General features: G+C 44.3%; 1 protein-coding gene across 1 annotated transcript; it reads left to right on the plus strand.

The window, feature by feature from the left end:
* The first annotated feature begins 1,113 nt into the window (after nucleotides 1–1,113).
* LOC128405484 (keratin, type II cytoskeletal 6A-like) lies at nucleotides 1,114–25,130 on the plus strand. The gene is made up of 9 exons (XM_053372210.1): nucleotides 1,114–1,760; nucleotides 3,832–4,046; nucleotides 6,176–6,236; nucleotides 7,958–8,053; nucleotides 11,389–11,553; nucleotides 13,465–13,590; nucleotides 15,664–15,884; nucleotides 21,192–21,226; nucleotides 23,009–25,130. The coding sequence occupies exons 1-9, from the start codon at nucleotides 1,206–1,208 to the stop codon at nucleotides 23,326–23,328; spliced, it is 1,794 nt and encodes a 597-aa protein (XP_053228185.1). The 5' UTR covers nucleotides 1,114–1,205; the 3' UTR covers nucleotides 23,329–25,130.
* Nucleotides 25,131–27,025: the final 1,895 nt, after the last annotated feature.

Below are 27,025 nucleotides of genomic sequence, written 5' to 3' on the forward strand. Positions count from 1 at the left end.
GGACTAAACCTTCTCTCTCCTTCACATGTAGGGCGAGAGATGAGCAAGCCTCCTTTCCAGGACCTCTTGTTCTGCTGCTTAAAAGTCCTCTGATGTTTGGGGAACTGCTGCTTTCTAGCTTTGTTAGGCCTTCCTTTGGCTTCTGCTGTTCTTAAGGTAGAAGAAAGAAGCACATGTCTCTCTCTTTTTTTTAATTAATTTTTATTAAAGGGTTTTTTTATAACAACAGAAACAAAACAAAACAATACAATACAATAAACACAACAAACAAACAAACAAAACCAAGTACAATTTCAGATCTTATTTTCTTGTACCTTACTTCTCCAACTTCCTCATGCCTCCCCTTTCTGTATTCCAATTTCTAATCATTTATTCAGCAAATCTTCCCTTATTTTAACTTAATTTAATCTTACTTATTCTCCTTATCTTATCCATTACCAATAGTAACTAAAGAAGCACATGTCTCAAGGTTCCTGGGGAAAGGCTGTCCTTTCAACTACAGCGGCAGAAGCAGCAAATGCTGTTGCCCAGGGCAGCTGCTGGGACTGGCCTTGGGCTAAGAAATGTACTGTTCTTGTTCCAAAAGAAGATGAATGTCATTCCATGGCTATATGGGAAAGAGAGCAAAAAAGAGAATTGAACCAGAATCACCTCAGGGATTCCATGTGATTCATCATAGCTCTCGGAGGCACTATGGATTTCAAGCCAATGATGTGGGGAGGGGAAAATAGGGAGCTTTGAAGTAAGATGCTGAAGAGGGATAATCCACAATTAAAGCAACTTTTTAAAAAAATAGTTGGGAAAAGAACCATTTGCTGAGGTGTATTTATTATTATTTGGCTGAGGTGTGGAGGTGGTGGTGAGAAAATTAATTTGTTAGCATAGTTTTTGTGCCATTAAAGCCTGCAAGCCAAGCAATTTTGGTGCTTTGCTTCACTTCAAAGGAACACTTAGAGGACGTTTTTTAAAACAATCTGTTGCTGCCAAACATAGCCCAGCCCATTAACGAGCTTATTCTTGATTAATTACCTAACTCCAGCCAAGCCCACCTCAACATACATATGCGTGTATATATAGGGAGAGGAGACAGAATTTCTATCTCAGAGAGGGGTCTGGCGTCCTTCTCTCTCTTTCTCCCTCTCTCTCCCTCTTTTCCATAATAACTTTTTGCTAAATATTCTTCCCTATACTTTGAATAAGACACAATGAACAGGCAGTTCAGTTCCAGGTCTGGGGGTGGGGTCAGGGTCTCCCGCGGCTACAGTTCTTCGACTGCGGCCATTCCTGGAGGGACAAAAGGCAGTTTCACCTCAGTTTCTTTATCCCGGGCTGGGAGAAGCAGTGGAGGGCTAGGCGGTGGCTTTGGGAGCAGAAGCCTATACAGCCTAGGAGTTAACAAAAGCAGCTCCATTAGTCATGGTACAGGTGGAATTGGAGGCTTCTGGGGTGGTGGGATGAGTAGTGGTGGTGGGTTTGGTGCAGGTGGGTTTGGTGGTGGAGGATTTTCAGTTGGGGGGTACGGAGCTGGAGGTGGTTCCTTTGCAGGCTTTGGTGGTGGTGCATCAGGAATGGGGGGCTTTGGTGGTGGTCCAAGGATGGGCTTAATAGTTCCTCCTGGGGGCATTCAGCAAGTGACCGTCAACTCCAACCTCCTGTCACCACTCAACTTAGAGATTGACCCCGAGATCCAAAAAGTGCGTGTGCATGAAAGGGAGCAGATCAAATCCCTCAACAACAAGTTTGCATCCTTCATTGACAAGGTGAGTCAATTGAACGCAACATTGTGGTAGAGTTTGCAGGAAAGGGATGGGCCGCTCAAGGGTACGCTGGATGAAAGCAGATTGCAGGCATCATTCTTCCCAACCAAGGTTTCAGTCTGCCTCCTCTGTAGTTTCCCACAAACCATGTCTGGAATTGTAGATTGTTAGATGTCACGGATCTCTTTCACAGGACTACATTTCCCAGAATCCCATGGGAAGAGGGAATGACTATTAAAGCATAGTGTGGGTTTGCCTGCTGCTGCTTCTTCTCCAGCTGTTTGCCTTATTAAAGCAGCTGCCACACCCCATCCCCATTAACAAACCTTAGGTTAAGGTAGTGGGCCTTATTTTTAGTAGAAGACATTTTCAAGCCTGAGTCACCATTATAAGCAAGAGCATTTATGTCCATGTTCATAGATGTTATGGATTTAGTTCAGGGGTAGTCAATGTGGTAACCTCCACATCATGGGTAGGCAAACTAAGGCCCGGGGGCCAGATCTGGCCCTTCTAAATCCAGCCCGCAGACGGTCCGGGAATCAGCGTGTTTTTACATGAGTAGAATGTGTCCTTTTATTTAAAATGCACATCTGGGTTATTTGTGGGGCATAGGAATTCATTCTTTTTCTTTCTTTCCAAAATATAGTCTGGCCCCCCACAAGGTCTGAGGGACAGTGGACTGGCCCCCTGCTGAAAAAGTTTGCTGACCCCTGCTCCACATGTTGTGGCCTGCAACTCCCATCAGCCACCTATCCATTGGCTATGCACTGGAAACCCTGATTTAGATTATGAGTTGCCAGCTTGTAGCATGGGAGGGGCAGAAGAAGCAGGGCTTTCTTGTGGCACTCCTGGAGAGAAGCAGAATGGCCTGTGAGCCTGGCTATGCTATAAAGGCTAACCTACATTCTTGCCTGGCTCTCCCATGTTGTGCTGCTGCTTGTTCTCCTGCTCAGTAGATCAGAGGCAAAACACCCTGAAGTTGCCTATATACTATAGTGCACACTACTAAGATGTTATGTAATACATTGGGCTTGACTTTTTGGTAGGATTGCTACCTTCTCAGTTTTCAACTAGCCACTTAAGTTGTGCCTAACAGGACCTTTATGTGAGGTTTTAGCTGGTGAAAATACTCCCCCCTCCCATGCTGCGGAAACTAAATTTTCGCTTGCAAAGCTGCTGTTCAAAGGCACAAGCAAAAGCACATCTGTTTTGCCACCGTCAGCTGGCAACCTGGGTCACTCAGTGCTCTCAACAGCACAGCTATTTTAGGACTAGGTGGGGGTAGATTGAGATTAAAGTAGCATACAGGTTGACTCCTCGTAAGTAAAGAGTCTCCAAGAAGATTCTGGAGGCAAAGGCATGCTCATTTTAAGACTGTCATGTTTTGGTGAAGAACAAGCTGCTGTCACGGGTAGAAGACCAGTCCAGGAATGGGGAGGAGGCATGTTTTTGGTCATTTGGCAGTACTATTTATGGGACTCTTGTCGGAAAGGCTGGCTGCCATTGATTTAGAATCATGTTTCACAAAAAGGAGGGTACTGAATTCCCTTTATATGTAGCAATGATGATTAGTTGAAGCTTATTTTTGCTGTAGGAGGCCTCAGGATCCCACCAACACAAGCAAAGGCAAGATTCCTGCATCCTCCTTATGATGTCTTGAGAGAGATGCTGGCACAGCAGAGTGGCCAGGAGTGTGAGCCAGAAAATTCCCAATTCTAGTTTCATCTCAGAGAGGTGGATTTAGGCAAGCCTCCATTGTCAGCCTCTGTTGCCATTGCAAAATGTGGATAATAATACTGGTCTGCCTTACAGGAGTGCTGTAAGTGCTTTGAAAACTTGAAACATTCAGCGGTATGCATGGCAATTTAAGCCATTCCCGGGGTGTTTTGCATTCATTCAAATATGTGTATCTCCAGGGTTTTTGATGATTTAAGGGGATTCGTTGAAGAGTGCATCTAATCCTCATTGGTCAGTATGTAATAAGGACTGGGCTCTGGTTCCAGTATGCTTTTGACTCAGTTTATAGTTGTGATGATATGACTTTACATACCATGGGTCTCTTGATGGGTTTCAGGTACGGTTTCTGGAGCAACAGAATAAGGTTCTAGAGACCAAATGGGACCTACTACAGCAACACAGCAGCACAGGTACTAAGATCAACATCGAGCCAATGTTCGAGGCTTACATCGCTAATCTCAGGAGACAGCTGGATACCCTGACTGGTGATCGTGGGAGGCTGGATGGAGAACTCAGAAATGTGCAGGATCAGGTCGAAGACTTTAGAAAGAGGTGAGTGAGCCATGAGGGCCTACTTGGGTAAGAAGACTCAGCATACTCATTGATGCAGCAGAATAGTAAAGAAAAGGGACCCCTGACCATTAGGTCCAGTCGTGGCCGACTCTGGGGTTGCGATGCTCATCTCGCTTTACTGGCCGAGGGAGCCGGCGTACAGCTTCCGGGTCATGTGGCCAGCATGACCAAGCCGCTTCTGGTGAACCAGAGCAGCGCACGGAAACACCGTTTACCTTCCCACTGGAGCGGTACCTATTTATCTACTTGCACTTCGTGCTTTCGAACTGCTAGGTTGGCAGGAGCAGGGACCGAGCAATGGGAGCTCACCCCGTTGCGGGGATTCGAACCCCCAACCTTCTGATCGGCAAGTCCTAGGCTCTGTGGTTTAACCCACCTTGAAAAGGAGGCATGGACTGTACCATTTCAGACTGCAGGAGTGTGTGTGTGTGTGTGTGTGTGTGTGTGTGTGTATGATTCCATTTTTAATGCCCGCCTTAATATAAACTGGAACAAATCTTCCTGGAAGTAGAAAATGGGCATGTAATTATGAAAAGTAGCATAGCCTGGCTCTCTATATCATCATCATCAAACCTTTTATTGGCATCACATACAAACATCCAAAACAGATCAATACAGAATTACCACTTCTCCAGTGGCACAAAACATTTGCTAAAAGAAAGGAGGCAGAGCCGTCTATCATCACATCTCCAGGTCTCCAGGGAGATCAGACATCTGCAGTGTATTTCGACGACAAGAAACCAAATAGAGATATTTAGACACTAACTTGGTGAGCTCCTGATCAGGTGCTGTATATGCTGTGTTTATTTTCTGCTTGCAAGGAGGTTGTTGTTGTTTTTTAATGTAGGGATTGGGAGCATTTTTTTTAAAAAAGAATTCTGTTCCTGCTGTCTGAAATGGGGAGAGTGCCTCATGAGAAGCCCATAGGCTTCTGGTTGGCCACTGTGAGAGAAGGATGTTGGACTAGATCAGCCATTGGCCTGATGCCACAGGCTCCTCTCAAGTGGCAAATTCCATCCTACTGCCATCTCAGGTCTCTGATGAGCTCAGTGGTCTGTCATGTGTCAATCCAGCATTAGGAATGAGCTGAAGATGCAATCTAGGTGTTTTCTGGCCTCATAGCAATGCTATCTTCTTTTCTTGGCATGGATTCCACCTTGCGGTTTAGGCTGGAGAAGTTTTCATTGCATATTAAAGAAATGAGGGCATTTAAAGCAAGTATTTACAGGATCATAAAATGCAGCTTGGCTCACAAAAAGAGCCATAAAAACGTGCAGCAGCAAATTCTGTCATATATATTCATGATTCCTTGGCCTGTTGAAAAGTGTGTTGGTAGAAAAACACTGTAGAAACTTAGGGGCACAACTGCTTTAAAGGCAAGTGGGACTGAGGCACTTGAGACAGACTTTTAGGACCCCCACACAGATGGGATAGTCATTATCCTCTGACTTGGCTGATTTGAAGAATATTTTTGTATGCACTCCCTCACATATATGCAGCACACACAGATGGCCATGCATGCTGCTTGCATGCCTACAGCAAAACCCAACAAGTGTAATCTAGGCCCCATCTGCACTATACCTTTAAAGCACTATTATCCCACTTTAAACAGTCATAACCAGGTACCCCCAAACTCAGCCCTCCAGATGTTTTGGGACTACAACTCCCATCATCCCTAGCTAACGGGACCAGTGGTCAGGAATGTTGGGAATTGTAGTCCCAAAACATCTGGAGGGCTGAGTTTGGGGATGCCTGGTTATAACTTCACCCCCTAGAATCCTGGGAATTGTAGTTTGTTAAAGAGCTGTAGTTTGCAGAGAGTTGCTAGCAGACGTTTTACTTCCCTTCCCAGGAAGGGGGATGGACTGTGAATTGTATCCCTTTGAGGAGAATAGGGGTGTCTCCTAATAACTCTTAGTGAAACTTACTTCTGTGTAATGCATTTAACACTAGTATGTAAGGTTGCAATCCAGATTTCTAAGTAGCAACTAACCTACTCATCTGAACCAGAATCGCATCAAAGGAGGGAACCATTTTATTGCTATTCTTCCTCTCTCTCAGTTCTCCTTGTTCTCAGGAGAATCCAAATCTGTTTCTTCTCTTAATAGATATGAAGATGAAATCAACAAGCGCACTGCAGCTGAAAATGAGTTTGTTGGCATCAAGAAGGTGACTTTTTATTTTTTTAAAAGCAGCAGCAATAAGTAGGAGTCTACTTTCAAGGGGAAATAGCATTTTGTCTCAGCTCTTAGAGGAGTCCAGATTAAATGAGTTTCAAATTCCAGCTCAGCTGGCTGTTTCCGGAATAGTTGTCTACTGGCTTTATTATTATCAATAATCAATGAAAGGAAGATGTAGTCAACTGATTGAGGCTGCAATTCTATACCCACTTACCTCAAAGCAAGCATTATTGACCTCTATGGGTCTTACTTCTGAGTAGATATGTAGGACACTTGGCTCTGAGTCAGGAGGCCCTTGGTTCAAACCTTTGCAATGTAAGGCTAATAGTACTGACCTTCTTTACAGATTTCTTGTGACAAATAGTGAAATAACATATGTGAAGCTCTGCATATGCTTTAGCATGGCTAATAGGAGCCTCCATAATACAGAAGAAGCAGTGGCGTAGCGTGGGGGGTGCAGGGGGGGCCGGCCGCACCGGGCGCAACATCTGGGGTTAGGGCAAATCCATGGGTTAGGGGGCGCAAATCCACGGGTTAGGGGGCGCAAATTACTTGCCTTGCCCCGGGTGCTGACAACCCACGCTACGCCACTGAGAAGAAGCACATAAGTGGATCACCACTTCTAGGGGACAAACAGCATTGCCTTGCGTGTCGAGGTCCCCAGGGCCACCCCAATAACTCACACATCATACCAAATTTTTTGTTTAAGGTTTTTGGCATAATTTTGGCCACAACTTTTTAAAATTAGAAACATGTGAGTGGTTGCTTAGGCATTGGTTGCGACTATCTGCCCCCACCGTGGGGGACAGACTGACATTCCGCACGCCTGCGAAAGTCAGAAAAGGGGAATACACTTGGGGGTAGCGATGGAGCAGGGAACCTGCCCTCAGCCCTCCCCAAATGCAGCCAGGAGCTCTTGCAATGGCCCGAGTCCCCTTGACAGGGTGGACAAGCAATAGTTAGCCCCTGATTCCTTTAACGGAGTCCCTTGCAGCAGCAGCATTGGAGGGGCAGGCACAGCCAATCCATGCCCCTCCACCAACCAAACCATAAACCAATGCCTAACCGCAACCTTACAAGTTGTGACGATTTGCTACGCAGTAGGCAAAAACCAAATGGCCCCAGCCAATCAGCCAGGTGGACAAAATTCCTAACGGGCCCCTGCCCCAAGAGCAGACGACCCCATGACAGGCATAGCAAGGTCAAAGCGAACAATCCTAATTCTAGGGAGGGGGGGACGGGCAATCCGATGCACAGGCGAAAAGAGGAAGCCCTAGCCTCGTGCAAGGAGTTTTAGCATTTCTGGCTGTCAATCAACAAATGGCAACATTAACTTCTTCCCAACAACAAGGGAAGCCCAATCGCATCAGTGGGCAACAATCAATTAGCCTGCCCCACAACTTTGGAGTGTCCTGGCAGCCCCCACCTCAACACGTGCTCTCCATGAAGGAGAACACGCTTTCTTTGTGTCCTGCTCATAAGCTTCCAGACGCATATTGGAAAATTATGCAGAACTTCATGGAAAACACATGCTTTGGTTGAAGGAGGTCCCTTAAAGTATCTTTAAGGTTTTCTAATGCCCCCGGGAAAGTCCTCTACCAAGTTGGCTGCCAGTCAGAGTTACTGGGCTGAGCACCAACAGCTGTCTATGACTTCTAGCTCGACTCTAGTCATGTTTAATGTAACACGAATTCAATGCATTTATTTCAGGATGTGGATGGTTCCTTCATGCACAAAATAGAGTTGCAAGCAAAAGGTGATAAACTGAGAGATGAAATCGACTTCTTGAGAGCCCTCTTTGAGGCAGTAAGTGCTTAACTTTCTTGATTCAAAGAAATCAGAGTAATATGGAAACTGATGGGCTGTGTCCTCACTGCTGGAAGCCAAGTTACTTCTTGCAGAAAGAAGTGGGCTGACTCACGTGAGAAAGAGCACATGCAAAAGATGTTTCAGCTGAATAAGTTGAAAATGGGACATGTGACTGGCTCCTTGGCAGATTCTGGAGGACAACATTTCATAGGTCTGCTGGGGAGTTAAATGTGAGCCTTGTTCAGTCATTTTTGAATTTTGCACAGACCTAGGAATGATTCATGGGAGTTATGAGTGAACTGCCCTCAATATTGCATTGATGGTGCTCTAAAATATTTGTTTTAGAGTTGGTTAACTCTCCATAAGTTCAAAGTGGTGTTAGGAATCAGAAATGGGATACTGCAGGACAGCAAGGGAGGCAAAATGAAAACAAAACCAGTTACTCCTATCAGGCAGAGCCTTGTTGTTGTTGCTTAGTCGTTTAGTCGTGTCCGACTCTTCGTGACCCCCTGGACCAGAGCACGCCAGGCACTCCTGTCTTCCACTGCCTCCCGCAGTTTGGTCAAACTCATGCTGGTAGCTTCGAGAACACTATCCAACCATCTCATCCTCTTTCGTCCCCTTCTCCTTGTGCCCTCCATCTTTCCCAACATCAGGGTCTTTTCCAGGGAGTCTTCTCTTCTCATGAGGTGGCCAAAGTATTGGAGCCTCAGCTTCACGATCTGTCCTTCCAGTGAGCACCCAGGGTTGATTTCCTTAAGAATGGATAGGTTTGATCTTCTTGCAGTCCATGGGACTCTCAAGAGTCTCCTCCAGCACCATAATTCAAAAGCATCAATTCTTCGGCGATCAGCCTTCTTTATGGTCCAGCTCTCACTTCCATACATCACTACTGGGAAAACTAAAGCCTTACAAGGGGACAAAATCTGGCATGCATTAGACATAACCTGGGGTTTTTTTTGGGGGGGGGGTTATTGGGTTGTCGTTTTTATTTTGATTATATATTTTTATTTTGCTCTGTAAGACCTCTGGGTATAGGGCGGTATATGAATAAAAATAAAATAAAATAACCCAGTTATTTTATGTGATGGGGAAAGCCCTATACATTCAAAGGAAAACATCTGATAGGGAAACATGAATGCACAGGAGTGCCCTTTGCATGTCACAACATAAACTCTGCTATGGGTCAGATGGTTCTTTGTAGAACTGGATGGGGAACCTGTGTTTCTCCAGACGCTGCTGGACTACAACTCCCATCATCCCTGCCCATTGGCTGGGGCTGATGGGAGCTGGAGTCCATCCACTTCTGGAGGTGCCACAGATTCCCCATCTCTGTTTCAGAGCTTTACTTTAAATGAAGGACAAAAAAGTTATTTAGAGTCTAGCCAGAGAGTGAAGAATGTATGAGAGGGAAATTCTATGCAAGTTTATTTCTAAGTAAGTAAGTAAGTAAGTAAGTAAGTAAGTAAGTAAGTGGTACTAACTCCCAGGTAGGTAGGTGTGCATAGAATTTCACTGTGAGTCACATTTTATAATATGGCTGCCACACCCAGTATGCCTGAAACTAATGGCTGTTCCACATGCTAGAGTGGTAAGAAATTAAGGTTGCCATATATCCAGAATTTCCCAGACACAGCCGGGATTTGGCCATCAAAAAAAGTGTCTGTGCGGAAATCGCTGTAAACGGCCTCGGCCCAGTATACCTGAACGGGCGTCTCCACCCCCATTGTTCTGCCCAGATGCTGAGGTCCAGCGCCGAGGGCCTTCTGGTGGTTCCCTCATTGCGAGAAGCAAAGCTACAGGGAACCAGGCAGAGGGCCTTCTCGGTAGTGGTGCCCGCTCTGTGGAATGCCCTCCCATCAGATGTCAAAGCGATAAACATCTACCTGACATTCAGAAGACATCTGAAGGCAGCCCTGTTCAGGGAAGTTTTTAATATGTGACATTTTAGTGTATCTTTCATCTTTGTTGGAAGCCGCCCAGAGTGGCTGGGGAAACCCAGCCAGATGGGCGGGGTACAAATAATAAATTATTATTATTATTATTATTATTATTATTATTATTATTATTATTTCCAGGAAAATCCATACGTATGGCAACCCCTGTCAGAAGTGTAGAATTTGGCAAATTTCTTTCAAAAAAGCTCAAAAACTTTGGTGTCCGGATTTCCCGTTTTTGAAATATGGCAACCCTAAAGAAATCATTTCAGAATTATTATGTTTTTGGCGGGGGATGTTCCTCCTGCTATTTGAGAGCAGCTAAACTCCTTGATTCCATTTCAGATTTGAGGCTTGCCATACTGGGCTCACAAACAAACATATGCCAGGTTTTGCCATGAATGCTCAAAGGCCTCCTGCACTTGGCACTGGTCAGTCATGTCACTGACCCATGTTGTTGTGAGACTCATGGCCAGGCATAGCAAGAACAGTGAGTCTGAAATGGTAGAGGTCTTTGCAGAATGTGCCACATGATGCTGAACTCTGCTAAGTCTCTTGTATAATTCTGTTGTATAATTCTACAATATCTCTAGTAGCAAGCCATATGGCCTGGGCCAACACGTGGGTGGTCCCCCAACCACCCTCTGTGTGGTTTATCTCCATGCCACTGCCATCCATTGGCAGGAATGTTTGATAGCAGGATGGGCGATGAATCACATAGTGGAGGCCTGGTCTGTGTTTTGAGCTGGTACACACATTATAAAGGTTTCCATGTGGAGCAACTGCCATGCAGAGGCAGAGAAAGATGGTCTCCCTGTGGTGGTCCCATCATGGAAAGGTTTTCTCATTTAGCCACTTCTTAATAATTAAATTTTTCACTCAGCTGTAATCCTAAAATCCCTGGGTAGGTTGTTGTTGTTGTTTAGTTGTTTAGTTGCACATAGGATGCAGCTGTCTGCCCCTGTTGTTGTTTAGTCATTTAGTCATGTCCACCTCATGGACCAGAGCATGCCAGGCACTCCTCTCTTCCACTGCCTCCCGCAGTTTGGTCAGACTCATGTTTGTAGCTTCGAGAACAGTGTCCAACCATCTCATCCTCTGTCGTCCCCTTCTCCTTGTGCCCTCCATCTTTCCCAACATCAGGGTCTTTTCCAGGGAGTCTTCTCTTCTGATGAGGTGGCCAAAGTATTGGAGCCTCAGCTTCACGATCTGTCCTTCCAGTGAGCACTCAGGGCTGATTTCCTTCAGAATGGATAGGTTTGATCTTCTTGCAGTCCACGGGACTCTCAAGCGTCTCCTCCAGCACCATAATTCAAAAGCATCAATTCTTCGGCGATCAGCCTTCTTTATGGTCCAGCTCTCAATGGGATACTAAGAACTTATTTTTTCATGCAGGAACTGGCTCAGATCCACGGACAGATCAGCGACACCAGCGTCATCCTACAGATGGACAACAACCGAGATCTAGACCTCAATAGCATCATTGCTGAGGTGAAAGCACAGTATGAAGACATTGCTAACAGGAGCCGGGCCGAAGCAGAAGCTTGGTATCAAAGCAAGGTGAGACCTTCTGTAGACTTTATCTCTGGCGCTCAGTGACTAAGAGACCTCTGGTCCATATCTGGGCCCTATTTTTCAGTCAACAGAGAAGCCTGAGGCAAATGAAAACTACGTTGAACTTGCAGACCAAAAATATTTTAAATCCAAAATGTTCCATTTTAATGGGAATATTTGCCAAATTGGATCTCAATTCCTAGTTTCAAAATTCTAGTTGGATCTGGAAGAGAGTAAAATCAACCACCGGTGGAAAGCCTCTGTTAAGCAAAAGGCCTACTACACCCAATAGCACTGCCGTTCTTACTTGATATGGGAACATCCTGGATAGCTCAGTTGGTTAGACCATGGTGCTGATAACACTCAAGGTTGCAGGTTCAATCCCTGTATGGACCAGCTGCATATTCCTGCATTGCAGGGGGTTGGACTAGATGATCCTCAGGGTCCCTTCCAACTCTACAGTGCTATGCTGTGCTATCCCAGAAGCTCACAGGACCCTAGACATATTTCTTTATTGTGCATTCATGATTATTTTTTGCTCATGGCGGCATGAGGGTGATTATATCTGCAATCCCACTTCCGATGACATTTGTGACTGGAAAAAGTTTCGGGGTGAACATACTGCTTTGATTTCAATTGTTGCATGTCCCATGGCTTCCTGTGGAAACCCTGTAAGTTTTTGTGCCACAGATATTTGGAGCTCCTCTTTGTCCTGCCCCTCCAAATGCAATAACGTAGAACCATCAGGTAAGCATCACAGAAGGATGTGCAGACAATGCAGTAGAGAGCCAACACTAATGCACTATTATTGACTCAGTGACATGTTGCAGAATACACCCTTCTTTAAAAAGTGTGGAAGGATTCAAAGAGGCAGTGCAAGAAGAATCTTCTGGGTGGCAAGCCTATTACTCAGGTTGCCTAGACTATTATTCTGGTTGTTGTTGTAGTATTTATTTATGTCCCACCTTTCTTCCTGGTGGAATGCAAGGCAGCTTACAGATTAAAGCATGAATTGCTAAAAACATAGAAAAATAATAAACATTAATAGATTCAAAAGTATTGTTGTTGTTGTTTAGTTGTTTAGTCGTGTCCGACTCTTCATGACCCCATGGACCAGAGCACGCCAGGCACTCCTGTGTTCCACTGCCTCTTGCAGTTTGGTCAAACTCATGCTGGTAGCTTTGAGAACACTGTCCAACCATATAGTATATAGTATATTGTATATAGTATATAAAGGTAAAGGTACCCCTGATCATTAGGTCCAGTTGCGGACGACTGGGGTTGCGGTACTCATCTCGCTTTATTGGCCGAGGGAGCCGGCGTTCAGCCATGTGGCCAGCAGGACTAAGCCGCTTCTGGCGAACCAGAGCAGTGCACGGAAATGCCGTTTACCTTCCCGCCAGAGGGGTACCTATTTATCTACTTGAACTTTGATGTGCTTTTGAACTGCTAGGTTGGCAGGAGCTGGGACCGAGCAATGGGAGCTCACCCCGTCGTGGGGATTCGAACTGCTGACCTTCTGATCGGCAAGTCTTGGCTCTGTGGTTTAATCCACAGCACAACCTGCGTCCCATTATATAGTATATAGTATATATATATATATATATATATATATATATATATATATATATATATATACTATATAGTATATAGATATATTTAAAAATTCAAGCATTTTCTACCAAGGAAGCTATCAAACCACTTATAATTATAATAAAAACAGCACGGCACCAGCACTTTAGTTAAAAGCAGTCCTTTCTCAAAAGCCTATTGAAACCAGAAGGACAACAAGGAGGGAGCCAGTCTCGCTTCTCCAAGGAGGGAGTACCAGAGCCTAACCAAGCTCCCCTTTCCCAAATCCTAGAACTGGTAGTGCTTAAAGTAGCTCAGTTACCGAAATGTGTTTCTGCATTGCAGTTTCAGGAACTTCAGAGTACAGCAGCTGGTCACGGTGATGACCTGAAGAGTACCAAGAACGAGATTGCAGAGCTGAATCGAATGATCCACAGAATGAAATCAGAAATTGATAACGTTAAGAAACAGGTGGGGACCATTTTAATATAGCAACGACTGAATCTATGGCATGTGTGTATTTCATCCCCCTCCTTCTTTTTTTCCTTCTTTTTATTATTTATTCAATTTGTATTTTCTTGCAAGTTCAGGCTGGGTGGAGCCTTTGCTCAATGGCAGAACACATGGACGGTATGCACAAGGTTGCAGGTTCAATCTCTGCCTGGTGATGCACATGGTGGGGGAATATGGGCTAGCATTTTGATGTCAGTGACATGGTGTGGGTGGTGCATGCATGAGTAGTGCTGGTCCCACAATAGACACCCACCTGGAAGCAGCCACAGACAGCAGTTCCTGACAGTTCTCCACCACTCACCATTCTTCCATTCCAGATCTCTCTCACACTATAAACTTACTAAAACAGGAGCTAGAACCCTTCTCAAAAGTGTCATCAGGCCTAATATTTGTCACCGCTGTTTGGTGCTCAGCACTAAACTGGGGAAAGCTGAGAAAATCTCAGTGGACACGGTGAAATTTATTTCTGTCCTGCTGCCACTTCTGCTTTTCCTCCTGAGCCCCTTGATTGAAATAGCAGCAGAAGAGGAATAAAGACAGGAACTGTTATAGATTCACTTTCATGGCTAATAGTGGCTTTGGGGCTGTAATGGGAAATAGTTCAAGGTAACAAATCCTGCAACCCTGACTCAATTTGTGCCTGCTGCAGCTACTTTTACTTTAGACTTGCATTTAAGCAAAGGTTTTTATAGAGCCAGACATGGATCTCTCAGTCCACTGGGGGACGTCTGTTCATGCACCGTGATACTAAAATAATGTATTGGTATTTGACACATCAAATCCATGCTAACTTAAGATGTTTTAAGTTAAAGCTGGGTGTATAATTCCAAACTACTCCTGAAAAGAATCCGTTTGGCCCTGTAAGTTACCTGGTTGAGAAACTGCCTAGGAATTGTATTGGGCAGCCCATATGAGTTCCTTGGAGCAGGATTGTGTAAATAAATACATATATACATACAATAGGTAAAGGTAAAGGGACCCCTGACTGTTAGGTCCAGTCGCGGACAACTCTGGGGTTGCGGCACTCATCTCACTTTATTGGCTGAGGGAGCCGGCGTACAGCTTCCGGGTCATGTGGCCAGCATGACTAAGCCGCTTCTGGCGAACCAGAGCAGTGCACGGAAATGCTGTTTACCTTCCCACCGGAGTGGTACCTATTTATCTACTTGCACTTTGACGCATTTTCGAACTGTTAGGTTGGCAGGAGCAGGGACCGAGCAACGGGAGCTCACCCCGTCGCAGGGATTCGAACCGCCGACCTTCTGATCAGCAAGTCCTAGGCTCAGTGGCTTAGACCTCAGCGCCACCTGTGTCCCTATACATACCATCGATAGCCTTAATTATAGTGAGAGACAGAAAATAATCAAAATTCGCAGAGGATTCTATGAGCTACACTTTAAATTGATCGCCTTTCGGTTTGATGTTTATCTGGCCAGCAATCCAGACTATCATCTGGAATATTTAGACTGACCTCTTGAGAAATTTACAATGCCTCCAGCTGACCCTTTCCATTCTGACACCGAAATGGGAACCAAGGTATGACTGTGTGTTCACGAGGAAAACTGCTATCACTTCATGAAAACAGGGTTAGGTGTCTCTGCGCTTCTTCCGTAGCAGATGTATGGAAATAATAATAATAATAATAATAATAATAATAATAATAATAATAATTTTTATTTATATCCCGCCCTCCCCAGCCGAAGCCGGGCTCAGGGCAGCTAACAACAATAAAACAATACAAAAGTACAACACAAACAACACTCTAAAATCATTCATTATAAAATTAATTAAATTCAAGCCACTGGCCACCATTGGGCCAGAGCTCCGCGAAGATTGCCGAGGGAGGGAGTCAGGCTGTGCCCTGGCCAAAGGCCTGGCAGAACAGCTCTGTCTGATTTGTGGCCAGTGGGCTCTTGAACTATCTACACGTAATGCTGACAAGGCAATATTACATATTATGGTGTATGTAAAATAAACACTTTAGGAAGTAGGAAGCTACTGACTATTTGACTTTCCTGATACCTGCTGCAGATTGCTCAGCTCCAGACAGCTATTGCTGATGCTGAACAGCGAGGGGAAATGGCCCTGAAAGATGCCAGGATGAAACTCACTGATCTTCAGCATGCCCTACAAAGTGCCAAGGATGAGCTGGCGCGCCTACTGCGGGATTACCAGGAGCTCATGAATGTCAAATTATCCCTGGATATTGAGATTGCTACATACAGAACTCTGCTGGAAGGAGAGGAATGCAGGTGGGTTCCATCTTGCGATGGTTTTATTTCATACCAGGTGCAGTAGCGTACTTTCGTTTGACACAACATGGCTAATGCCAGCATACTTGGGGTGTGAGTATCCATATTCAAATCTACACCTATTTTAATACCCTAAAACTATACATTTGGTTTTGTATAACTATCAGATACCTTCAGCAAAGATATGCCTGGTTAGTTTGTTCACGTCAGGGTGTGAAATGCTGCCTGCCCACTCTTTGCCCTTCAGTGTTGCCTTAGGTCTCTGATCTTAGCCTCCCAGTTTCTCCTGCTTGCCCATTCTTTGATCGTGGGTTACGAAGACCATACTTGGGCCTGCCTCCTTTCTCTTTGGCTCCTCCTCCCATTGAGCTGATGTTTCCTCTGTCCCACTTCCCCTCAGATCTTTGCTTCCTCCAACCATTATTCACAAGTCCAACTCACTTAGCATGCTCTCTCCCTTCAGCAATGCTGCCCCAGGATTCCCTGCTCCTTAGATGCCTTCTCTCTCTCACTTGGTCTTCCTGCCCCTACCTGCCCTCTCTCACCTTCCACTCCCCTTCCTATCAGCAATATATACAGTGGTACCTCTGGTTAAGAACTTAATTCTTTCCGGAGGTCCGTTCTTAACCTGAAACTGTTCTTAACCTGAGGTACCACTTTAGCTATTGGGGCCTCCCGCTGCCGCCGTCATGCTATTTCTGTTCTCATCCTGAAGCAAAGTTCTTAACCCGAGGTACTACTTTTGGGTTAGTGGAGTCTGTAACCTGAAGCGTTTGTAACCTGAAGCGTTTGTAACCTGAGGTATCACTGTACAGCAGCGGGAGGCCCCATTAGGTAAAGTTGGTACCTCAGGTTAAGAACAGTTTCAGGTTAAGGAATGGACTTCCAGAATGAATTAAGTTCTTAACCTGAGGTACCACTGTACTCCCTCTTGCCCAGGGGAACCAGATACACAGACGTATGCACACACACCCTTCCACACACACAAAGTTAGTTTCTATATTTTTAATGGTTGTGTAGGAGAGGTTATGTTAGTACAAGAGGCCTTTCACTCTCATTCAAAAGTTTTCTCTTCTGTACAACTATCAAAGGTTGTACAGGACTCTGTACGAAACAAATGCAAGAACTCTGTATTTGAATCTGGTCACCCTACTCCTGTACCTAAAACCTATGTGAGATATTTTGTAGCCAAATGGATAGTACACATTTCTGTGTGGGAAGTGAAATATCTCAGCCTAGACTGATCCTTTGCCCCACATTCCACCATACCATGCAGAATACTCATGGACATGCTATGCCATCATGGTAGCTCAGAAAATACAGTGGTACCTCGGGTTAAGTACGTAATTCGTTCCGGAGGTCTGTACTTAATCTGAAACTGTTTTTAACCTGAAGCACCACTTTAGCTAATGGGGCCTCCCGTGCCGCTGTGCCGCCAGGGCACGATTTCTGTTCTCAACCTGAAGCAAAGTTCTTAACCTGAAGCACTTATTTCTGGGTTAGCGGACTCTGTAACCTGAAGCGTATGTAACCTGAAGCGTATGTAAGCCGTGGTACCACTGTAGTTAGAAGGGGGTTTCAAATGATAGGCATCAGCCAGTTTATAAACATAGAACTTGGCATGATTCGCCCAGTTTGGGATTTTGCAAGAGAATCATTCAGGTGGTGGCACACATTATTCCTGCTTTTTATTACATTTATTCATGTGGGCATTGAAACGCAGATACATTTGCATGGCATTTATCCAATCATGTAAAATGTCTCATATTTAATGGATCTCTTAGCCAATATCTATGTGCATACTTAGGAAGTATTGCCTGCTGTTGCACATCATAAGTAACATTGCATGCATATGTCATAGAATTTTGTGTTTCCACATGCATTTTATTTGCATTCATATTAGCTGAAGCAGCTTATAACATTGGGTGGATTTTAAAAATGCAAATGCACAAATGTTTTACATGCATATAAGTAAGTCTGTGTTTATTTATTAGTAGATGTGTATCTAATGCATTTTTAAAAAACATAATGCTACTTAGAGACTATTCATAAAAGGAATCTCTATTCATAAAAGGGTCTCTTAGCCCCTATCTCAGGCATGAAAGGCCTACTGACAGTTATGCAATGGTGAAAAACAGGTACTCTGTGCATGCTTAGAGGAACCTGCAACTTTATTATTATTTGCTTATGTGCCTAAGGCTGACGTCTGGCATTCAAAACAGATTCCAAGTATGACTCATGTTGCTAGCATGATAAGTCTCAATGAGGAAAAGGACCATCCATTCATTCCTGGTCAAAGTGCTCCCACATATAAGCACCCTGGCCACTTGAGGGAGCTCTTTGGTGATTGCTCCATGGCTGAAGTTGCTTCGGCTATTAATTGGCCCCTGGGGGCAGGTTTTGCAACTGGGGAAGGGAGAGGGAGTGTGCATGGCAATGTCAGGGGTGATTACATGGACTTACACCATAGTCCCAGTGGCAAAATGTTTCCCATTGAGATCTGAGCTAAACCGCACAATGACAGCAACCGTGTAATGTAGACTATCTCAGAAGCAGAGCACTGGTTCCACTAGTTCGACTGGTGTGTCCTCCACCCCAGGATTGTGAGAAATGGTTAAGCCTGAAGCTGGCAAACAACCCCAGAAACCACTGTCAGTCTTTCACTCTGAGGCTGTGATTGCAGAATCCCCAGAGGCAGGGATAATGAAACGGCTTAGGACTGCAGCAACTGGGGAAACAAAATGGTGTGAACTGCCCCTCTGCTTACCAAATCAGAGCCCCCTTTTCTTCACAAGCCACTCCCCTTCATACGCCTCCAGGGGGCAGGTCCAAGGCCTTTTGTTTCTGAGATGATAGACAAGACACTGACTCCCTTCCCTAATTTGATGTACAGAAACCAAATGGACCGGCAGCTGAATTGTATTTCAATGCTGGCTAGCCTCTACTACACCTGACAGCTTAGCTTATTAGGAGTGGAGCAGACTGTGTGGCATCAATCCCTACCTCCCAGTATTTGCTGGGAGAGCATGTTGAATTTTTCAAATTCCAGTTATGAGGGGTGCTACAAAGTTGTGACATTACTTGGAAATTCAAAAAACATTCAGGTTAAATTAATATAATTTAGTTTTACTTGGTAAAATTAAAAGTATGTAAAATTGCATAGGAAAAATTAAAAATGGTTGTCAGACACTTGCATTATATAATATTATAAAATACATAATACACAATACATAATATTAATTATATTATATTCTTACTATTTATTCTTATTATTACTACTCCCTGACATTTTCAGAAGGTAAAATTAAATTTCTTTGGTTTTCTGAAAGCTTTGTCATCAAATGTAGACTTACCAAGCTAAATGTTGTCCAAACACAAAAATAATAGCGGATTTGAATTCTTCACACCCAAAAACATACGGTGGAACCTCGGGTTACATACCACCCTCCTCATCCTCCTTATGAATGCTTTGGGTAACGAGCTCCAGTAACCCGGAAGTAGATGCCCCTAGTTGTGAACTTTGCCCCGGGATGCAAGTGGAAGTTGCACGCCAGTGGCGCGGCGGCAGCGGGAGGCGCCATTAGCGAAAGCGCACCTCATGTTAAGAACGGTTTTGGCTTAAGAACGGACCTCTGGAACGAATTAAGTTCGTAACCGGAGGTACCACTGTATTTTAAAGACTGCTCACTGGAAAACATTGCAAAATTATGTTTCACCCCCTAAAATGACACACCCTATTGTGGTTGCATCATCCTGGCCAATGGTGGGGCCAGCCCTTTGAGGCCTCCCACAAGCTCAAACCAAACCTGTGTCCCTTTCTGCCATTTAGTCAACATGTCAGAACAGCCATTTGGTTGAGGAAAAGGGCAATCTCACGGTCACTTCCTAGAGGCCCCCCGCTTTCAAGTGTTGGAGGACGGGATAGTTTGTCAGAAGGTCAGGCACATGAATTCCTTTTAAAAGGGGGGAAATTCTCAAGGAACAATGTGCAGTTTCACCTGAGAGCAGTATCTCCTGTTCCTGTAGTGGCTCTAAAATATACTCTGAGTTGAAAGGTCTCTCTCTCCACTCACAGTATGTATGGTGAGGTGCTGGGCATTTCTGTGAATTTGCAAATCATAAACCTATGGCCAGTACCATCTGTAAGGCTGTGAGTTGCCCATTTCTGCCTTAGGACTGCTGGGCCAGAGCAATGTGGAAACCTGCTATATGTAATTTTACACCAACAACCCAGGTTAGGGTGGAAGATGTTGCCGGCCGTGACACCAGTGATGGACAAGGGCAGGAAATGCTGCCTGACTAATCCTGGTAGTGTAAACGAACCATTGAGCCTCCCCAGGCTACAGAGTGGGGCCTTCCAGATGATGCTGGACTACAGCTCCCATCATGCCTGATGCTCGCTGGGAATGATGGGAGTTGGAGTCAATGATATTTGGAGGGCAAGAAGTTCCCCATCCTTGGTCTAAGGTATGCAGATGCAGGACTGGGATCTAGAGGAGGGCTCTTTAGTAGGTTTTCTTGCAGGGAGAGACATGCAGCTTCTCTTGACCTTGGATGGCATGCTTCATTTACTAGGAAATCTCCTTTTGTATGCAAGATACCAGGGGCCCTAACTTCCTCCATGTCTGATCTCCCCACTGAGTGACTAAAGTGCCAGGCAGAGTTTCTTGCTCTGTGTCTGGAAACTGTCCTTATGACTTCTTCTTCTTGTTGTTGTTTAGTTGTTTAGTCGTGTCTGACTCTTCGTGACCCCCTGGACCAGAGCACGCCAGGCACTCCTGTCTTCCACTGCCTCCCACAGTTTGGTCAAACTCATGCTGGTAGCTTCGAGAACATTGTCCAACCATCTCATCCTCTGTCATCCCCTTCTCCTTGTGCCCTCCATTTTCCCAACATCAGGGTCTTTTCCAGGGAGTCTTCTTTTCTCATGAGGTGGCCAAGGTATTGGAGCCTCAGCTTCACAATCAGTCCTTCCAGTGAGCACTCAGGGCTGATTTCCTTAAGAATGGAGAGGTTTGATCTTCTTGCAGTCCATGGGACTCTCAAGAGTCTCCTCCAGCACCATAATTCAAAAGCATCAATTCTTCAGCGATCAGCCTTCTTTATGGTCCAGCTCTCACTTCCATACATCACTACTGGGAAAACCATAGCTTTTATTATACGGACCTTATGACTTAGCAGACATATTTATTTTGCCTGGGCACTGTTTCAAAGGATTGTACTGTGACGCACCTTAATCATTTTGCTCAAAAGCATTTCATCCTTGAATGATTGGCTGACTTGCCTTCAATGTTTTTCTCTCGCTAGGATGTCTGGAGAACTCACCACCCCTGTAAGCATGTGTAAGTATTTTAGTTATACTACTTTTCACTATGAATGTCCATGATACCGCACTCTCTCCCATAGGGTTTACCTCTGGGCTGAAGTTCCTGGGCTGAAGTTCTCCCAATCTAGAATTGTGCAGGACTTCCGAAGGCTCTTTTGAGAACTTCATAGAGTTGGGAAGAACGAAGGGACAGGGAAGCTTAGATGGGGTTCATCTGCTTTGTGTGCAGGAGGTCTCAGATTTCATCCTTAGCATCTCCAGATAGCAGATTAAGCTGAATTAAACTGAAATCCCACATGGCTGCTGCCAGTCAATGTACTGAACTAGATGGAACAATGGTCTGACTTGCTATTAGGCAGCTTCCTATGTTGCTATGAATCTCACATCCATACCATACATTTAAAGTATATGACTTCTCCCAAAGAACCCTGGGAACTGCAGTTTCATTGGGGTGCTGGGAACTTTTAGTTCTATGAGGGCTGAGCTACAGTTCCCAGGATACTTTGGGGGAAGCTTTGTGTGTTAAATATGTTTTAAATGTATAGTGTGGTTTCTAACAGACGCCTTGCCACGTATCCCATCAAGAACCTCCAGGGAACAAAATTTCATAGCTTCTAAGTGGCCAACTTTGACTGAAGACACAAAATAGTTTCCTTCCAGAAACCCTAGACAGTCTGAAGGAGGGGTCCTTGCCTGTAGTGTCTGCACTCATCCCCTCTGTTGACTGTAGTAAAGAGATTTTGTAGGTTTTTGTATTGTTTTAAAAATACTAAAACATGTGGTTATGTGTACACCACTGGCAGTGATGCTTCTTATATACCATACCTTGCCAAAGCCCCTTTCAGGCTTTATACTCATATATATTTCTCTATATGATCTCTTTGGATGGAAACTTACTTAAAAAGTTTATTGGTACTATTGCGTCACCTCACATCTCAAACCAAAAGTTTGATGGTGATCTGTAGATGAAAATATATATACAGGAGAAGCCAGCGGTGGATGTTGTAATTATGAGTTAGCAAATACCACAGGTTTACCAAAACGCATTAAGGTTACAACAGAGAGATCACATTTCTAGATACAATAAATGATGCCACCCTAGGAATAATCTAACTAGAAAGGAGGCAAGCTTTGAAGTAATCGTGAGTGCTGCCCTGGATCTGGTGAAAGATGTAAGTGTTCTCATACCAGCTGGTGCAAATAAGTCCAAGGGGATGCCTGTGTGGTTAACAAGCAGAATCAAGGAATAAAAGCAGAATAAAAGGCAAGAAGGATTCTTTTGGGAAAATGTAAGCCTTGCCCAAATGAGGAATATAAAAAGGGGCACAAATTTTGGCGGGAACAAAAACGCAAGTTGACAAGAAGGCAGGTGAAAAAATAATAGTAATTTGAGAAGGGTATGTAAATAAGAATAATTAAAACTTATGATAAGTAATGTATCAGAGGCAGGGAAATAAATCAGAGGCAGGAAACAAGTTGGCTTGGCCTCTCAATGGGGTGCTGAATTGGACAGATCCTCGGTCTGATTCAGCAGCGCTCAGTCCTGAAACAAATTTATATATTATATTTGTTTTATTGCATTTATACCCCATCTTTCCTCCAGAAAGCTCAAGGTGGCTTACTTCCTTCTCCCTTGACCGATTTTATTCTCACAGTCACCCTGTGGGTTAGGTTAGGCTGTGAGGCAGCGATGGGCCCAAGGTTACCCAGCGAGCTTTGCAGTGTTTTGCACGCCGTGGCATCTGCTTGGAGAATTTCTCTGGAGCATCTTCCAGTAAAATGCCTTTTTTCCCCCCAGCGGTGATCAGCAGTTCTTCTACCATGGGCGGAAGCAGTTACGGCCTTGGCGGCAGTGGCGGCGGCGGCCGAGTGAGCAGCGGAGGATTTTCCCTGGGTGGTGGTGGAGGAGGAGGAGGCAGCGGCGGCGGCGGCAGCCTTCATCTCGGAATGGGGGGTGGCAGTGGCGGCGGTTATGGCATGAGCAGTGCGGTCACTGCAGGAGGGGGCAGTTACAGCTCTGGCTTTGGTGGGGGGCTGAGTTCAGGAGGGGGAGGGGGCTCCTCGAGTGTGAGATACAGCTCAACAACCTCATCATCAAGCAAGAAAGTAGTCAGATAAAAAGGGAAACAACCATGCTCACACAAGTGCAGCCACTTCTAGAAAATGTTCATATCTGTTCTAACTGCCCGCAGCAACACCCAGCTTCCAAGCTAGTTGTCCTTGACTCAATGCTGGGAGAAATGGTCCCCCAAATGATCACACACAGAAATGCAGTGGATATTCATGAAGAATGCCTTTCCACAGTGCCCCCTAGCCTATAGATTCTGTTGTTTAAGGCTATATTTCCCAATTAACATCATCATTGTGGCTGCACAAACATCTAGACCTCATTGGAATAAATGAGAGCAAACTTGACCAGAGAGCAGCGCAACTCCCACTTTGTTTATCTTTTCCATTCAGTCCCTGTTTTCCCGCTTCTCTCTGACACGGTTAACATTGGCTGCAGTGCAAGAATTCAGAACCACTTGCAGCGTGAATGAATCGAGGCACCCACATTAAATTACGTCAGCTGCTGTCTCTGTTCCAGTTGTTTGGGAGGGAGCGGGGACGGAACTGGCATGACAGTTTGAAATCTTTCAAAAAGTCCGACAAAACCAGCAGGAAATTTACTTCAAATTTTGGGTATATTTTTTCTCTCCATTGAAGGCAAATAATATGACACTTGGATCCCATTGTAATATTGCAATCATTTGGGGGCGTGCTCCAACTGCAAAAAAATAAAGCACTTTAATGCCCTGCTGATTTCAGTGAGAGAATTAAGGATGTAATTCAACTTTGCCCACTGAAATGAAAGTGGCTGATAAAATGCTTAATCTTTGGCTGGATTGTACTGCTTAAAAACAAAACAAAACAACACCCTAGAAAACTTGAGTATGTCAAAGAATGACATTTATTTTAGATCATAGCTTCACTTCAAAAGACACATTTAAAATAAATCCCTACTTCTAATGACTTTGTTCTAAACTTTAGGCAGCAACTGAATGTACAGTTACACACAGGGTTTTAGAATGTGTAACACTATGTGAATTGAAACCTTAACGTCTGTGTTTTTTCCTATGAAATTCCATTGCTCCATTTGCAGATTTGTGGACTGATCTCTTGGAGCATTAAGAAGTGTGGCATACAATGTATATCATCCTCCAGCCAAGGTGACACTGGGAATATCAAGTACCATTTTACATATTGAAATAATTTTGCTATAAAAGGCATCTGATATCCCCGTCAGTGCAATCTGATGCACATCTACTCAGAACTAAGCCCCATTATGTTCAGTAGGACTTACTCACAGGTAAATGGCTGTACTCTTATGAATCCTATACCCACTTGCCTGAGTGTAAGTCCCCTTGAACTTAGGGGTCTTTACTACAAAGTAGACATATTGCGGATTGCACTGTTCATTTATTTTGAATTATTACAAACCACTTCTGACACCATGTGCCACAGGCACAGTCGGAACAGGGAATTGTTTAATGAACAAAAGGAGCAAGTGCACCAATCAATCAGCTTTGATTCCTTTTTAATTTTCATGAGTACCCAGGACAATGATAGAGTTTGGCTTCATCAACCTCACAGCATTCATTCCAGTGTAGTGGTCTTTAGGTCACATACCACTTGCAGCTCCTAAGTGGAGCACATATTTGCCTTGGTTGGGTTGTTTTGCAAAGTGATGAATTTTACAAGTTTGAATAGAATTGACACACTGTTGAAGATTTTAAGGAATCCATAACTTAGCAAGCACATTCACCTTGATTGGTTTCTGTCTGCTAGTGCTTATTGTAAATAAAATTGCAGAGGCCTGTCCTTTTCTCACTGTTCATTTTCCTGCATGATCTTTATTGCCAATAAACTGCATTGTAATATTTCTTTCCTGCAAGTGTTTTTCTTAAAAAATAAAAATTTAAAGTATAATGGAAGGATACTATGCAGCCCTGCAGAATTGCCTGGATCACATACAATCTGGGCAAGGAAGAGTCTAGTATAGGGAGCCTGTTGGGTCTCTGGTGAGACCAGAACATACTACCACATGGAAATACAGGAGTGAACTGAGCTCCTGTAAACGAGGATGGCAGGAAATGTGGTTTTGTGTGTGGATGTGTGTCTGTGGATGTGCTTTAAATGTATGATGCACACACAGTCAGAGTTTCAGAATTCAGTTGTCATCCCAGCTGAAGACGGCTAAAACTCAGAGTCAAATCACCTACTGAAGTTTATTAGATCAGTCGCAGCATCCCTAGTGCCATGGGCCACATGACAAAAGAAAGCTCAACTCCAGTATAGTCTGATGAAGCATGGAAAGATTACTACTGCCCCTATATCTATGTGCATATATTAAGAAGGAAGTTACATTGAGATTGTATTTGGTAATGCCAACTAAGAATAGGACACAGACTTACACCTTGATGCCAATTAGGGTTGTTCCGATGTAAGACTCATTGAGCCCAAGGGACCTCACTCCCAAAGAAGTATGGAAAAGACTGAAACTCTTATTGTGGAGGACATCAGATGATGGCCAGGCTGACAATACAATTTATTTGCTGTCATTTGCAGCGTTAGCATACTAGATGATAGATAGACATAAGATGTTGCTGTTTAGTTGTTTAGTCGTGTCCGACTCTTCATGACACCATGGACCAGAGCACGCCAGGCACTCCTGTCTTCCACTGCCTCCTGCAGTTTGGTCAAACTCATGCTGGTAGCTTCGAGAACACTGTCCAACCATCTCATCCTCTGTCGTCCCCTTCTCCTTGTGCCCTCCATCTTTCCCAACATCAGGGTCTTTTCCAGGGAGTCTTCTCTTCTCATGAGGTGGCCACAAGTACTGGAGCCTCAGCTTCAGGATCTGTCCTTCTAGTGAGCAGATATAAGATAGATATAGATATAGATACAGATATAGATACAAATATAGATAGATGATAGATAAATGATAGATAAAATATTTTTTCCACTGGATAAATTTGGTGAAATGTTCTCCCCCTCCCCAGTTTCTCTGACCACAAGTAAGATGGAGAATGGCAAAAGGTCATGTGCTCAGAGCTCACATACAGGAAATGTGAGAGTCAGTAGATAACTGTTTTCTGACCTGATCATTGGACCTGAAGGTGCAGATCAAGACAGTTTATATCAGAATCAAATAAACAGATCGAATTCCTAAATGAATCCATTTGGATTAGACACAGCGCATAATACATTCCAGGCTACCGCCATGACCTACATGCATGCCAAATTTTCTGTGTGAACCTTCTGGGAGAAAGAAGGCTGTGGCATGAAGACTTTTCCTGCAATCACCCACACCCACAAGAGGATTTGGACATCCTGCCTTTGAAGTAGAAGCCTGGTATATTAATTATAAGGTTTCATGATGTCCACAGCCATATATGCATGGTACTTGTCAATGATAACTCAGGTGCACCCAAGATACCAGCTCCAGCTTGCTGTTCCAAACTGCTATAGCGAGAAGAAATTTCCTAAGACAGCCATGGAAATGTTCTTGTGGTCTTCTCCATTTCACACCTTTGTGTGAATCTCCAAGCTCCTGCCAGCTAGAAGCTCAAGATGTAGCCCAGTCAGAGATCCATGAGGCAGGAGATCATAGTAGCCAATCACTCCAAACTAAATCTGTCCCAAATGAACAGATGTGGATCCAAAGAGGGATGGTCAAATCAGTCTATCTTTAGATGGATATCACTGTTGTATGTGTTTACTTGCAAATTTGTTCTGTTTCATTTATGTATAAATTGGTGAATAAAAAAAAAAT

The sequence above is a fragment of the Podarcis raffonei genome, chromosome 2 (assembly GCF_027172205.1).
Source record: "Podarcis raffonei isolate rPodRaf1 chromosome 2, rPodRaf1.pri, whole genome shotgun sequence".
Taxonomy (NCBI): Eukaryota; Metazoa; Chordata; class Lepidosauria; order Squamata; family Lacertidae; genus Podarcis; species Podarcis raffonei.

Bases quoted from the DNA above. Each gene is read 5' to 3' on its own strand.
- LOC128405484 (XM_053372210.1), top strand. From the start codon at position 1,206: ATGAACAGGCAGTTCAGTTCCAGGTCTGGGGGTGGGGTCAGGGTCTCC. The intron at 6,237-7,957 runs GTGACTTTTTAT...CATTTATTTCAG, and splicing joins AGTTTGTTGGCATCAAGAAG to GATGTGGATGGTTCCTTCAT. The intron at 13,591-15,663 runs GTGGGGACCATT...TACCTGCTGCAG, and splicing joins TTGATAACGTTAAGAAACAG to ATTGCTCAGCTCCAGACAGC.